This window comes from Bombina bombina, chromosome 4, assembly GCF_027579735.1.
Source record: "Bombina bombina isolate aBomBom1 chromosome 4, aBomBom1.pri, whole genome shotgun sequence".
Taxonomy (NCBI): domain Eukaryota; kingdom Metazoa; phylum Chordata; class Amphibia; order Anura; family Bombinatoridae; genus Bombina; species Bombina bombina.
This window is the reverse complement of record NC_069502.1, coordinates 949,043,058-949,058,204: the sequence shown is the minus strand read 5'-3', so window position 1 is coordinate 949,058,204 and position 15,147 is coordinate 949,043,058. Positions and strand designations below refer to the sequence as shown.

Sequence of the window (15,147 nt, the reverse complement as noted above, 5' to 3'; positions counted from 1 at the left end):
TGCTGCAAGTGCAGCCGCTTGTATTGGGCTCCACAAGCTCTTGTATTCCAAAAAAAAAAAAACTGGAACGCTAACCTGCCTGGCTTCGCCAATGTGAAAAAGCCCCCCTAAATACCGGGATATGACTGAAACCTGTCAGGCTTTTCCATTAACAACAAACTATGTTTTTAAATAAATAAATTTCACTTACACATAATATTTATATGTGGTAAATTTAATAAACAATAGGCAATTACAATAAGAGTAAGAGAAGCGTCTGATATACAAGGCTCTATTCATCTAACCTGTCTACACTATAAACTAATGCCTGTGGGTGGGTGCATGCGAAGATTGCTGCAGTCTGTCTATTACCTGTTGGTGTTATGTGTCCTTCCTACCTGTCTGTTCTTTCCACAGCATATTTAAAGAAATATAGCCCCACCTTGAAGAATGTCTTAGCCAATCAAATGCTTAAATGTCCATTTGATAATTGCTTAAATGTCCAGTTGATAAGTCCCAGCAAAAGTAACCAGCTACCTGTAGGTGTCACTGTTGTCCAAGAAATGACATTTGACAGGACTCCAGGACATAAGCTGTTATTGCTTAAATGTCCAGTTGATAAGTCCCAGCAAAAGTAGCCAGCTACCTGTAGGTGTCACCGTTGTCCAAGAAATGACATTTGACAGTACTCCAGGGCATAAGCTGTTAACCTCCTTTGATGTTGGACAACACACTTGACAGGACTCCAGGCGTACACTGTTTGATGTTGGACAATGCTGTTTATGATCCTTTGAAGTTCCAGGAATGTGTTGGACAATGGTGTTTATGATCCAAGGACTCCATAAGCCTTTATCTCTGTGGTGATTGTGAAACGACATCATTTGAATTTCTGTTCAAAGATACAATCTGTTGTATTTCAGTCTAGTACATATTTGCAATGAGATACCACTCTCTAGTTAGTTCAATTTGTTCCTAGAAACTGGTTTAGATATTAAGTCTGAATTCAACAAGAAATTGTAATCCAAATTATACTTCTTACAACAGCTAAATCTAATAAACAGCCAGAAGCCATTAATATGGACACTGAGCAAGAGTCAGACTCAGAAACCAGATAACAGATTTCTTTGGATGATCAAACTCCGGTTACAAAGGCAGATCTGCATCACTTGGTGTCTAAACAAGACATTGCTGCCAACTTTGAAAAACTGTGGGACAAAATTGACCATTTACATACATCTGTTACTAATAGTATGTCAGTTATTAAAAGTGAAATGACTGAAATTGGAAACAGAGTTGAAACGCTGGAAAATGAGAAAGAAGATTTAGCAGAAAATGTTTATGCAATATCACAGAAAATGTCTTCCCAACAACAACAGCTAATGGCTCGACATGAACAGATGGACGATATGGAGAATCGCAGCAGAAGATCCAACATCAGGCTAAAAGGAATACCCAAATCGGTTAATGCTTCAGATATACTGGCGTACCTGCAAAAACTCTTTGGTGCCATTACATCAGACACGGAAGACACCGAATTTCAAATAGAGAGAGCACACAGAGCTCTTAGAGCAAGACCTTTAAAAAGATTTACCTCTGAGGGATGTAATAGTTAAGCTCCTTAAGTTTACTGACAGGGAAAAGATCCTCAAAATGAGACCATAAAGAACCCTCAGTCAAGTTTCAGGGGAATGTGGTTCAATTTTTTCAAGACCTCTACATACGGACTTTACAACGGTGCAATAGGCTGCGTCCGTTGACAACTATATTACGAAAGCACCAGATTTCGTACCGCTGGGTTTCCCATTTGCCCTAAACATACTTAAGGATGGGAAGATGACCACAGTGAGGTATGCAAGAGAATTGGCCTGGAAACACCGGAGATCCTTTCAGAGACAGAATGGATGGAGACGGCAGAAGATATGGCTACTTCTCAAACACCCAAAATATCAAAGTGGTCTGCAGTTAACAGGAAGAATAAATCCAAGACCTGAAGATAAGAACTTCCCATAAAAACATAAAAGACATATCATTTCATGGCCATATCCAAGACATATAGATTTTATTGTGCAATATATATATGCACCAAATGAACAACAATACAAAAACAAGAATTATCATTGCAGGAGACTTTAACATAGATCTAGTGGCACTGATAAAGACTAGGTTGACTGATATTTCAAAGAAAAAAGCACGACAGAAGAGTATAGCTAAAAATATTAATGAACTGTTATCGCCTCATGGTCTGCAAAATGCATGGCTGACATTATATGGTGACACGGTAGATACTACAAACTATTCATCAGCACATAAATGTTATACCAAGATTGACCATATATACACATCAGCCAAATATTGCAATCATCCCTACAATCGGCCACTATACATGCTTGTGTGTGGTCGGACCATTCCATCACACAACTTCAAATGGGTCCTATTGGGGAGGCGGGAAGAATTAAAACATGGTCATTTGACCCAGCCTGTCTAAAAAATCCCTAAACTAAAGAGGATATTCTAAGATACTTGAGAGATTATTGGGAAATCAACAAAGACACGACATTAAACCCGATCTCTGTTTAAGCAGCTCATAAATCCGTGGTTAGAGGACTACTAGGCTTTTTACAGAAGCTAAACAAACGCACAACTTATGAATCTTCAAACTGACATAGAAAACTTAGAGAGAGAGCACAGACAAATTAGCTCAAAACTTACTCTTCACACATTACAACAGAAACGTCAGGCCTTACTAACACTGCTAAACGACAACTCAATCAGGACCACACAAAGACTTAAAGTAAACTATTTTATCTATGCGAATAAGCCAGATAAATACTTGGCAAAGAAGATTAGAGATTGCTACCAAGCAATGTCTATCCCGACTATACAGACTAAAGGGGGAAACTCCCCCTCCCACCCACAGGAAATTGTTGATACTTTTGCAGAATATTATAGCGCTCTCTATGATGGGAAAAAGGTACAACATAGCAATGACAGCCATAAATCTCTTAAAAGTTTGCTGGAACATGCCAAATTAACGCCTCTGACGAAAGAGGATCAAGATACTCTGAACTCCAAAATTACACAGGCCGAAGTAGTGTTGGCTTTAAAAGATTTAAAACCGGGGAAAGCTCCTGGCCCAGGTGGCTTTACGGGAGAGTATTAGACTTTTCAGACAAGCTTTAATAACTCACTTAGTTAAATTCGCTAATTATGTTATAGAAGGACATACTATTCCTAGGCCAAAATAATTGTAATCCTGAAGCAAAGTAGGAACCCTACGCATTGTTCTAGCTACAGACCCATATCCCTCATAAACCAAGACATTAAAATTGTGACTAAGATATTAGCTAACCGCCTCAAACATATCTTACCCTCAATCATACACCAAGATCAAGTGGGATTTATTAAGAATAGGGAAGCCCCAGATAACATTTGACGAATGATCACTGTACTTGACTATCTTCATAATCACAAAATTCCTTCTTTCGCTGGACGCAGAGAAGGCATTTGATAGAGTAGACTGGACTTATATGAACACAATATTGACAGAATTAGGCTTCAAGGGACCATTTTTGACAGTGATACAGGGACTATATTCCAACCTCACCGCACACATTAGGGCAATAGGACATCAGTCTCGGACCTTTGACATTCTGAATGGCACCAGGCAGGGTTGTCCACTCTCACCCCTCCTCTTTGCCATATGTAACGAACCCTTAGCTGCAAATATACGCAACTCCCTTAACGTTACTGGCATGGATCTGGGACACATTCATAAAAAAAAAAAAACTATTCGCTGACGACGCATTATTGACAGTGACTAATCCACTAATATCTCTCCCCAACTTATATAAGATTATACAACAATACTCTGATGCTTCGGGCTATAAATTAAATTTGGACAAATGTGAGGCGCTCCCAGTTGGGTTAGCTAAGCACAATATTAAAGTGATCGAAGCTAACTTTGATTATAAATGGGTTAAAACGGAGATAAAATATTTAGGTGTTAAGTTGACGACACAATATGCTCAATAATATAAAGCTAATTACATCCCTCTATATAAAGCAATAAGATCTGACTTGACCAAATGGAAGAAATTTAATTTCTCTTGGTACGGCAGAATGTCATCGATAAAAATTAATATTCTCCCGAGAATCTTATATCTATTTCAAACATTACAGATTAAAATAGACAGATCAGAACTTAAATCTCTACAGTCGGATCTGCATAAATTTCTAAGATTCCAAACATGCGAGAATTTCTCAAAATACTCTAACCCGACAGACAGCTGGGTGGAGTAGGGATTCCCAACTTGGCAGATTATTACTCAGCAGTCAGACTAGCCCAAAACTCTCTATTAGGCTGGACACAAGATGACGTGATATGGACTAAGTTAGAAGCTGCTGTGGGGGGGTATGACTCACAAGATGACATATTGTGGGAAAAGAGAAAAGGTAAAGCTGATGACAGTTACCATAATCGGATAACCATGTTAACAACTTAACATTTTGCTCTGATTAACAGAGACAGAGTCTTACTGCCCAATAACTCCTTAATTAAGCCCCTAAATATATATATTACTAGCAGAATCAAGGCAACAGATAAGAAAATGGGCACATAAGGATCTATATTGTATAGCGGATTTTCTTGACAATAACAGAATACTGACATTCACCCAACTACAACAGAAACTAGATGCAATAAAACTACAATGGTTTATGTATTTACAGATAGCTTCTACAATACACACATTAGTTCTTCTTGGGAATTCAAGGTTAAGACCACTCTGGAAAGGTTTTGTAGTGCTACACAAAGACAGAAGCAGGCTGTGTCCCAATTATATCTCGCAATTCAGGAGATAGATGCATTCTCTAAGTCTTCCTCTGTCCTTCATTGGGAGGGAGATTTGGATGAGGAATTAGATCCGTCAAGTTGGAATAAGATTTTTTATAATGCAAGCAGGGGCCTGCTCACTGCTGATCTTAGAGAAAATTGTATTGAAATTATGTTTCACTGGTATTTAACCCCCTTGAAAACATCACATATGATATGGGGTGGTTCCAAAAATTGCTATAGAGGCTATATGTGGTGGACATGCCCAAAGGTACAAAAAGTATGGTTGGACCTTGCTAAGTTTTTATCTACCATTCTGGAGGAGCATGCGACATTAACACAGAGACGGGCTTTACCAAATGACAGAAACCCAAGATTTAACTCACACATAAATACATTTCTACGAATAATATATAGAACAACACGTATAGCTATAGCTAAATATTGAAGACTGGAGCACTAATATGTACAGAGGTACTAAGCAGATTTAAAAATATCTCCTGAATGTATGAATCAGCTGCACACCTTCAAGACTCAGTGGAGACCTTCAGTAAGGTTTGGTTCCACTGGATTACACATGATAAGTCTATTTAGGCTCTGAGTAACTTTGTAGAGGTAGGATCCATACCTCTATAGGGGGGACATGAGACATTTTTCAGTTAGGGTCAGATGATACTCTCGAGTATACGTGATGGATATTTTATAAATATATATCTATTAGAAGATACTAGAATATACGTAATAGATCGATGGCGCACAGCAAATTGGTTTGTTTGTTATATTCATTCTGTTAGTTACCTGTTTAAGGCTTGTTGAAGTTTTATTACCATTTAAAGGTGAACACTGGGAGTGCAAATTTGTACCTCCTCCTAAGCTCTGTATAGCTCTATAATTACATCATAGATATCTATATATGTGACACAACAAAAGATGTATTGTCATTGATGTATGCTTTGTAACGGGACAAGTGTTTAATAAAAATGTATTTTAATTAAAACCAATATGAGGGACTCAGATAAAGCATATGTCATGCCCCACACTGTCATACCCAGAGACAAACCAGGGGATGCTGAGGTACTAGGTAGTTAACTTGTCTTGTGCTATATTTTGAACAAGCATACCCATAATACAGTGCCCCTAAGAAAACAGATAGGCACTGGAATATCCATAAAAAAACAGACCTTGCAGGGAAAAGAAGTGTGAGGGAGAAATTACAATAGTACCGTGATTAGCGTCCCCACACACTTACAGCCTGGTCTTTACTTTAATTGAATTGACCGGCAAAAAATCCCTGAGACTGGCTAATAAACCAGCAAACTGCTCAGCCCCCAAATATCCCACACTATGGATATTATTAATACAAATATATTAACCCCTCAGGAGAGTAACAGGTCCCACTAGGTCCCTGAATTATCCCAGTCCATTTGAATGTATTCTCCTGGAAATATACACAAAAGGACTTAGCCTCCAGGGTCTTCTGCTGTGGAGCAGTCACAGCAGCTGCAGGTCTGTCAGCCTCATCCGACCGCTTACAGGGACCTGAAGATAAAAGAAAAAACAGAGTGACCAACCCTGGTTTTCTACAGCGGGGTTAGCATACATTGTTGGAGTTAAAAGTAAGGACTACCTCACCAACCTCCAACTGCTAAAATCCACTATTACTCTTACTAAAGAGATTGACATGGACACAGCACTGCCCCAATCCTTGCTTGCAGGGAAAAAGTACCCATTAAAGGATTCATTTTCTTCAGACACCATCTTCGCACATCCTTCCCATGATAAAGGCAAAGAGAATGACTGGGGATTATAGGTAAGGAAAGTGACACTTAACAGTTCTGATGGGGTTTTCTTTGCCTCCTCCTGCTGGCCAGGAGTTGAATTCCCACTAGTAATTGGAATGAAATCGTGGACTCTCAATGCCATAGGAAAGAAATTAATGTTACTGACAAATCTTGTTCTTTTTGTACCCTTTGTTAAAAACCATACCTATCTAAGCTCATGTGCAGCAATGCACTACTAGAAGATAGCAGGGGATTGATGGCTAAGCTCATCCAATGTGTTCAGCTAGGTCCCAGTAGCACATTGTTTCTCCAGAGCTAACTTTAACTATGTATTTGACCCCTTTGCATGGGGGTTAAACACATAGAGCATTTTATTATAGCACTGTTGCTGACATATAGCAAACACATTACAATGTTTTCTTTTTGCCCTTTTATGTCCCTTTATAGGAGATTCCTTTCAAGCACTGTTACAGTACTACTGAGTTAAATTAATGATAAAAAAAAAAAAAGTTCAAATTGGCCTCAGGGAAAAAACTGAAATAGTTTTATACTACATAACAGGGATTGCCAATTAGCGGCACCCGGAACTAGCTTTTGTGGCCCTAAGAAAAACTGGAACTGAAAATGAAAGGGATAGGAAACCCAAATTTGTTTTTCCAACTTCTATGTAAATCAGAACTATTTGTAAGTGCGCATGCGATGGGGACTGAACATGATATTAAAATTAACTAAACCAGCCGCTTCGTCATTGAATGGGGGGAGGGTTCGGGATTTACATAAGCTTTGCCTCTCCTTTTATGGGTGGTCGTTATCGTTCATATCATGAAAATGTAAACATTAAAATTATGATATGTACAAGCTTTGTTTTTCAAACACAGTTTAATTAGATTACATATAAGGTATTTATTATAATAATGCCTTTTAATAGGGTTCACATGTGCATCATTTTCTAACCCTATATTATTTGTGTAAAGCTATAAATGCATGTGTGTCCCTTAAGGGTTCTTAAATATTGATCTGTGGCCCCCATATGTTAGCAAGTTAGCCATCACTGCAATATAGTTTTACAAAATATATATCATGTGATCCTTTAAAGACCTACCATTTTTAGAGTTACATCACAACAGATATTAGTGCACTTTGCTATATTGAAAGGTATTTTTACCTGGGAAACTGGATCAAAGACAGCCTCTGTGAGGATTCCTCTGACATTGCTGCCGTGCCCTCGTTCTGTCATTGCAAACATCCCAGTGAACTTCTGATCCTGTTGAAAGAAGAGAAATTGATTACTATTAAAAACTAGCAAATTGATTTACCAATTATTCTTTATATTTCACCATGATGAGTTCAAATTATAACATACAACTCTTAAAGGGGCAGTAAAGTAAAAAAGTTTTGTAAACTTTCATGATCCAGATAAGAGAATTAGAATTTTAATCAACTTTCCAATTTACTTTTATTATGAAATTTGTTTTGTCCTCTTGGTATATTTTGTGGAGTAGAATACCAAAGTAGGCTCAGGAGGAGTAATCTTGGAAACTAGCTGGTCATTGGTGGCTGAACATACAGTATCTCACAAAAGTGAGTACACCCCTCACATATTTGTAAATATTTTTTTTATATATTTTCATGTGACAACAATGAAGAAATTACACTTTGCTACAATGTAAAGTAGTGAGTGTACAGCCTGTATAACAGTGTAAATTTGCTGTCCCCTCGAAAACAGAATTTATGTTTACCTGATAAATTACTTTCTCCAACGGTGTGTCCGGTCCACGGCGTCATCCTTACTTGTGGGATATTCTCTTCCCCAACAGGAAATGGCAAAGAGCCCAGCAAAGCTGGTCACATGATCCCTCCTAGGCTCCGCCTACCCCAGTCATTCGACCGACGTTAAGGAGGAATATTTGCATAGGAGAAACCATATGGTACCGTGGTGACTGTAGTTAAAGAAAATAAATTATCAGACCTGATTAAAAAAACCAGGGCGGGCCGTGGACCGGACACACCGTTGGAGAAAGTAATTTATCAGGTAAACATAAATTCTGTTTTCTCCAACATAGGTGTGTCCGGTCCACGGCGTCATCCTTACTTGTGGGAACCAATACCAAAGCTTTAGGACACGGATGAAGGGAGGGAGCAAATCAGGTCACCTAAATGGAAGGCACCACGGCTTGCAAAACCTTTCTCCCAAAAATAGCCTCAGAAGAAGCAAAAGTATCAAACTTGTAAAATTTGGTAAAAGTGTGCAGTGAAGACCAAGTCGCTGCCCTACATATCTGATCAACAGAAGCCTCGTTCTTGAAGGCCCATGTGGAAGCCACAGCCCTAGTGGAATGAGCTGTGATTCTTTCGGGAGGCTGCCGTCCGGCAGTCTCGTAAGCCAATCTGATGATGCTTTTAATCCAAAAAGAGAGAGAGGTAGAAGTTGCTTTTTGACCTCTCCTTTTACCGGAATAAACAACAAACAAGGAAGATGTTTGTCTAAAATCCTTTGTAGCATCTAAATAGAATTTTAGAGCGCGAACAACATCCAAATTGTGCAACAAACGTTCCTTCTTTGAAACTGGTTTCGGACACAGAGAAGGTACGATAATCTCCTGGTTAATGTTTTTGTTAGAAACAACTTTTGGAAGAAAACCAGGTTTAGTACGTAAAACCACCTTATCTGCATGGAACACCAGATAAGGAGGAGAACACTGCAGAGCAGATAATTCTGAAACTCTTCTAGCAGAAGAAATTGCAACTAAAAACAAAACTTTCCAAGATAATAACTTAATATCAACGGAATGCAAGGGTTCAAACGGAACCCCCTGAAGAACTGAAAGAACTAAATTGAGACTCCAAGGAGGAGTCAAAGGTTTGTAAACAGGCTTAATTCTAACCAGAGCCTGAACAAAGGCTTGAACATCTGGCACAGCGGCCAGCTTTTTGTGAAGTAACACAGACAAGGCAGAAATCTGTCCCTTCAGGGAACTTGCAGATAATCCTTTTTCCAATCCTTCTTGAAGGAAGGATAGAATCCTAGGAATCTTAACCTTGTCCCAAGGGAATCCTTTAGATTCACACCAACAGATATATTTTTTCCAAATTTTGTGGTAAATCTTTCTAGTTACAGGCTTTCTGGCCTGAACAAGAGTATCGATAACAGAATCTGAGAATCCTCGCTTCGATAAGATCAAGCGTTCAATCTCCAAGCAGTCAGCTGGAGTGAAACCAGATTCGGATGTTCGAACGGACCCTGAACAAGAAGGTCTCGTCTCAAAGGTAGCTTCCAAGGAGGAGCCGATGACATATTCACCAGATCTGCATACCAAGTCCTGCGTGGCCACGCAGGAGCTATCAAGATCACCGACGCCCTCTCCTGATTGATCCTGGCTACCAGCCTGGGGATGAGAGGAAACGGCGGGAACACATAAGCTAGTTTGAAGGTCCAAGGTGCTACTAGTGCATCCACTAGAGCCGCCTTGGGATCCCTGGATCTGGACCCGTAGCAAGGAACTTTGAAGTTCTGACGAGAGGCCATCAGATCCATGTCTGGAATGCCCCACAGCTGAGTGACTTGGGCAAAGATTTCCGGATGGAGTTCCCACTCCCCCGGATGCAATGTCTGACGACTCAGAAAATCCGCTTCCCAATTTTCCACTCCTGGGATGTGGATAGCAGACAGGTGGCAGGAGTGAGACTCCGCCCATAGAATGATTTTGGTCACTTCTTCCATCGCCAGGGAACTCCTTGTTCCCCCCTGATGGTTGATGTACGCAACAGTTGTCATGTTGTCTGATTGAAACCGTATGAACTTGGCCCTCGCTAGCTGAGGCCAAGCCTTGAGAGCATTGAATATCGCTCTCAGTTCCAGAATATTTATCGGTAGAAGAGATTCTTCCCGAGACCAAAGACCCTGAGCTTTCAGGGATCCCCAGACCGCGCCCCAGCCCATCAGACTGGCGTCGGTCGTGACAATGACCCACTCTGGTCTGCGGAATGTCATCCCTCGTGACAGGTTGTCCAGGGACAGCCACCAACGGAGTGAGTCTCTGGTCCTCTGATTTACTTGTATCTTCGGAGACAAGTCTGTATAGTCCCCATTCCACTGACTGAGCATGCACAGTTGTAATGGTCTTAGATGAATGCGTGCAAAAGGAACTATGTCCATTGCCGCTACCATCAACCCGATCACTTCCATGCACTGAGCTATGGAAGGAAGAGGAACGGAATGAAGTATCCGACAAGAGTCTAGAAGTTTTGTTTTTCTGGCCTCTGTCAGAAAAATCCTCATTTCTAAGGAGTCTATTATTGTTCCCAAGAAGGGAACCCTTGTTGACGGAGATAGAGAACTCTTTTCCACGTTCACTTTCCATCCGTGAGATCTGAGAAAGGCCAGGACAATGTCCGTGTGAGCCTTTGCTTGAGGAAGGGACGACGCTTGAATCAGAATGTCGTCCAAGTAAGGTACTACAGCAATGCCCCTTGGTCTTAGCACAGCTAGAAGGGACCCTAGTACCTTTGTGAAAATCCTTGGAGCAGTGGCTAACCCGAAAGGAAGCGCCACGAACTGGTAATGTTTGTCCAGGAATGCGAACCTCAGGAACCGATGATGTTCCTTGTGGATAGGAATATGTAGATACGCATCCTTTAAATCCACCGTGGTCATGAATTGACCTTCCTGGATGGAAGGAAGAATAGTTCGAATGGTTTCCATCTTGAACGATGGAACCTTGAGAAACTTGTTTAAGATCTTGAGATCTAAGATTGGTCTGAACGTTCCCTCTTTTTTGGGAACTATAAACAGATTGGAGTAGAACCCCATCCCTTGTTCTCTTAATGGAACGGGATGAATTACTCCCATTTTTAACAGGTCTTCTACACAATGTAAGAATGCCTGTCTTTTTATGTGGTCTGAAGACAACTGAGACCTGTGGAACCTCCCCCTTGGGGGAAGTCCCTTGAATTCCAGAAGATAACCTTGGGAGACTATTTCTAGCGCCCAAGGATCCAGAACATCTCTTGCCCAAGCCTGAGCGAAGAGAGAGAGTCTGCCCCCCACCAGATCCGGTCCCGGATCGGGGGCCAACATTTCATGCTGTCTTGGTAGCAGTGGCAGGTTTCTTGGCCTGCTTTCCCTTGTTCCAGCCTTGCATTGGTCTCCAAGCTGGCTTGGCTTGAGAAGTATTACCCTCTTGCTTAGAGGACGTAGAACTTTGGGCTGGTCCGTTTCTACGAAAGGGACGAAAATTAGGTTTATTTTTTGCCTTGAAAGGCCGATCCTGAGGAAGGGCGTGGCCCTTACCCCCAGTGATATCCGAGATAATCTCTTTCAAGTCAGGGCCAAACAGCGTTTTCCCCTTGAAAGGAATGTTAAGTAGCTTGTTCTTGGAAGACGCATCAGCCGACCAAGATTTCAACCAAAGCGCTCTGCGCGCCACAATAGCAAACCCAGAATTCTTAGCCGCTAACCTAGCCAATTGCAAAGTGGCGTCTAGGGTGAAAGAATTAGCCAATTTGAGAGCATTGATTCTGTCCATAATCTCCTCATAAGGAGGAGAATCACTGTCGACCGCCTTTATCAGCTCATCGAACCAGAAACATGCGGCTGTAGCGACAGGGACAATGCATGAAATTGGTTGTAGAAGGTAACCCTGCTGAACAAACATCTTTTTAAGCAAACCTTCTAATTTTTTATCCATAGGATCTTTGAAAGCACAACTATCCTCTATGGGTATAGTGGTGCGTTTGTTTAAAGTGGAAACCGCTCCCTCGACCTTGGGGACTGTCTGCCATAAGTCCTTTCTGGGGTCGACCATAGGAAACAATTTTTTAAATATGGGGGGAGGGACGAAAGGAATACCGGGCCTTTCCCATTCTTTATTAACAATGTCCGCCACCCGCTTGGGTATAGGAAAAGCTTCTGGGAGCCCCGGCACCTCTAGGAACTTGTCCATTTTACATAGTTTCTCTGGGATGACCAACTTGTCACAATCATCCAGAGTGGATAATACCTCCTTAAGCAGAATGCGGAGATGTTCCAACTTAAATTTAAATGCAATCACATCAGGTTCAGCTTGTTGAGAAATGTTCCCTGAATCAGTAATTTCTCCCTCAGACAAAACCTCCCTGGCCCCATCAGACTGAGTTAGGGGCCCTTCAGAAATATTAATATCAGCGTCGTCATGCTCTTCAGTATCTAAAACAGAGCAGTCGCGCTTACGCTGATAAGTGTTCATTTTGGCTAAAATGTTTTTGACAGAATTATCCATTACAGCCGTTAATTGTTGCATAGTAAGGAGTATTGGCGCGCTAGATGTACTAGGGGCCTCCTGAGTGGGCAAGACTCGTGTAGACGAAGGAGGGAATGATGCAGAACCATGCTTACTCCCCTCACTTGAGGAATCATCTTGGGCATCATTGTCATTGTCACATAAATCACATTTATTTAAATGAATAGGAATTCTGGCTTCCCCACATTCAGAACACAGTCTATCTGGTAGTTCAGACATGTTAAACAGGCATAAACTTGATAACAAGTACAAAAAACGTTTTAAAATAAAACCGTTACTGTCACTTTAAATTTTAAACTGAACACACTTTATTACTGCAAATGCGAAAAAACATGAAGGAATTGTTCAAAATTCACCAAATTTTCACCACAGTGTCTTAAAGCCTTAAAAGTATTGCACACCAAATTTGGAAGCTTTAACCCTTAAAATAACGGAACCGGAGCCGTTTTGAACTTTAACCCCTTTACAGTCCCTGGTATCTGCTTTGCTGAGACCCAACCAAGCCCCAAGGGGAATACGATACCAAATGACGCCTTCAGAAAGTCTTTTCTAAGTATCAGAGCTCCTCTCACATGCGACTGCATGCCATGCCTCTCAAAAACAAGTGCGCAACACCGGCGCGAAAATGAGGCTCTGCCTATGCTTTGGGAAAGCCCCTAAAGAATAAGGTGTCTAAAACAGTGCCTGCCTATATTATTATATCAAAATACCCAGATAAAATGATTCCTCAAGGCTAAATATGTGTTAATAATCAATCGATTTAGCCCAAAAAAAAGTCTACAGTCTTAATAAGCCCTTTTTGAAGCCCTTATTTACAATCGTAATAAACATGGCTTACCGGATCCCAGAGGGAAAATGACAGCTTCCAGCATTACATCGTCTTGTTAGAATGTGTCATACCTCAAGCAGCAAGAGACTGCTCACTGTTCCCCCAACTGAAGTTAATTGCTCTCAACAGTCCTGTGTGGAACAGCCATGGATTTTAGTGACGGTTGCTAAAATCATTTTCCTCATACAAACAGAAATCTTCTTCTCTTTTCTGTTTCTGAGTAAATAGTACATACCAGCACTATTTCAAAATAACAAACTCTTGATTGAATAATAAAAACTACAGTTAAACACTAAAAAACTCTAAGCCATCTCCGTGGAGATGTTGCCTGTACAACGGCAAAGAGAATGACTGGGGTAGGCGGAGCCTAGGAGGGATCATGTGACCAGCTTTGCTGGGCTCTTTGCCATTTCCTGTTGGGGAAGAGAATATCCCACAAGTAAGGATGACGCCGTGGACCGGACACACCTATGTTGGAGAAATAACTCACCACATAGCCATTAATGTCTAAACCGTTGGCAACAAAAGTGAGTACACCCCTAAGTGGAAATGTCCAAATTGGGCCCAAAGTGTCAATATTTTGTGTGGCCACCATTATTTTCCAGCACTGCCTTAACCCTCTTGGGCATGGAGTTCACCAGAGCTTCACAGGTTGCCACTGGAGTCCTCTTCCACTCCTCCATGACGACATTAGAGACCTTGCGCTCCCCCACCTTCCGTTTGAGGATGCTAAATAGGGTTTAGGTCTGGAGACAGGCTTGGCCAGTCCATTACCTTTACCCTCAGCTTCTTTAGCAAGGCAGTGGTCGTCTTGGAGGTGTGTTTGGAGTCGTTATCATGATGGAATACTGCCCTGCTGCCCAGTCCACGAAGGGAGGGGATCATGCTCTGCTTTAGTATGTCACAGTACATGTTGGCATTCATGGTTCCCTCAATGAACTGTAGCTCCCCAGTGCCGGCAGCACTCATGTAGGCCCACCACCATGCTTCACTGTAGGCAAGACACACTTGTTTTTGTACTCCTCACCTGGTTGCCGCCACACACGCTTGACACCATCTGAACCAAATAAGTTTATCTTGGTTTTATCGGACCAAAGGACATGGTTCCAGTAATCCATGTCTTTAGTCTGCATGTCTTCAGCAAACTGTTTGTGGGCTTTTCTGTGCATCATCTTTAGAAGAGGCTTCCTTCTGGGACGACAGCTATGCAGACCAATTTGATGCAGTGTGCGGCGTATGGTCTGAGCACTGACAGACTGAACCCCCCACCCTTTCAACCTCTGCAGCAATTCTGGCAGCACTCATACGTCTATTTCCCAATGACAACCTCTGGATAGGACGCTGAGCACGTGCACTCAACTTATTTGGTCGACCATGGCGAGGTTTGTTCTGAGTGGAACCTGTCCTGTGAAACCGCTGCATGTCTTGCCTACCGTTCTGCAGCTCAAT

At 41.4% G+C, this 15,147-nt stretch overlaps 1 protein-coding gene across 1 annotated transcript in view; it reads right to left on the bottom strand.

Annotated features, from left to right (window-relative positions):
* Positions 1-15,147, bottom strand: part of ACOXL (acyl-CoA oxidase like) — a 1,233,832-nt gene that overhangs the window by 1,062,346 nt on the left and 156,339 nt on the right. The window contains exon 4 of the mRNA XM_053712602.1: positions 7,757-7,855. Coding sequence (XP_053568577.1) covers positions 7,757-7,855 — 99 coding nt within the window. The remainder of the gene's footprint in view (positions 1-7,756; positions 7,856-15,147) is intronic.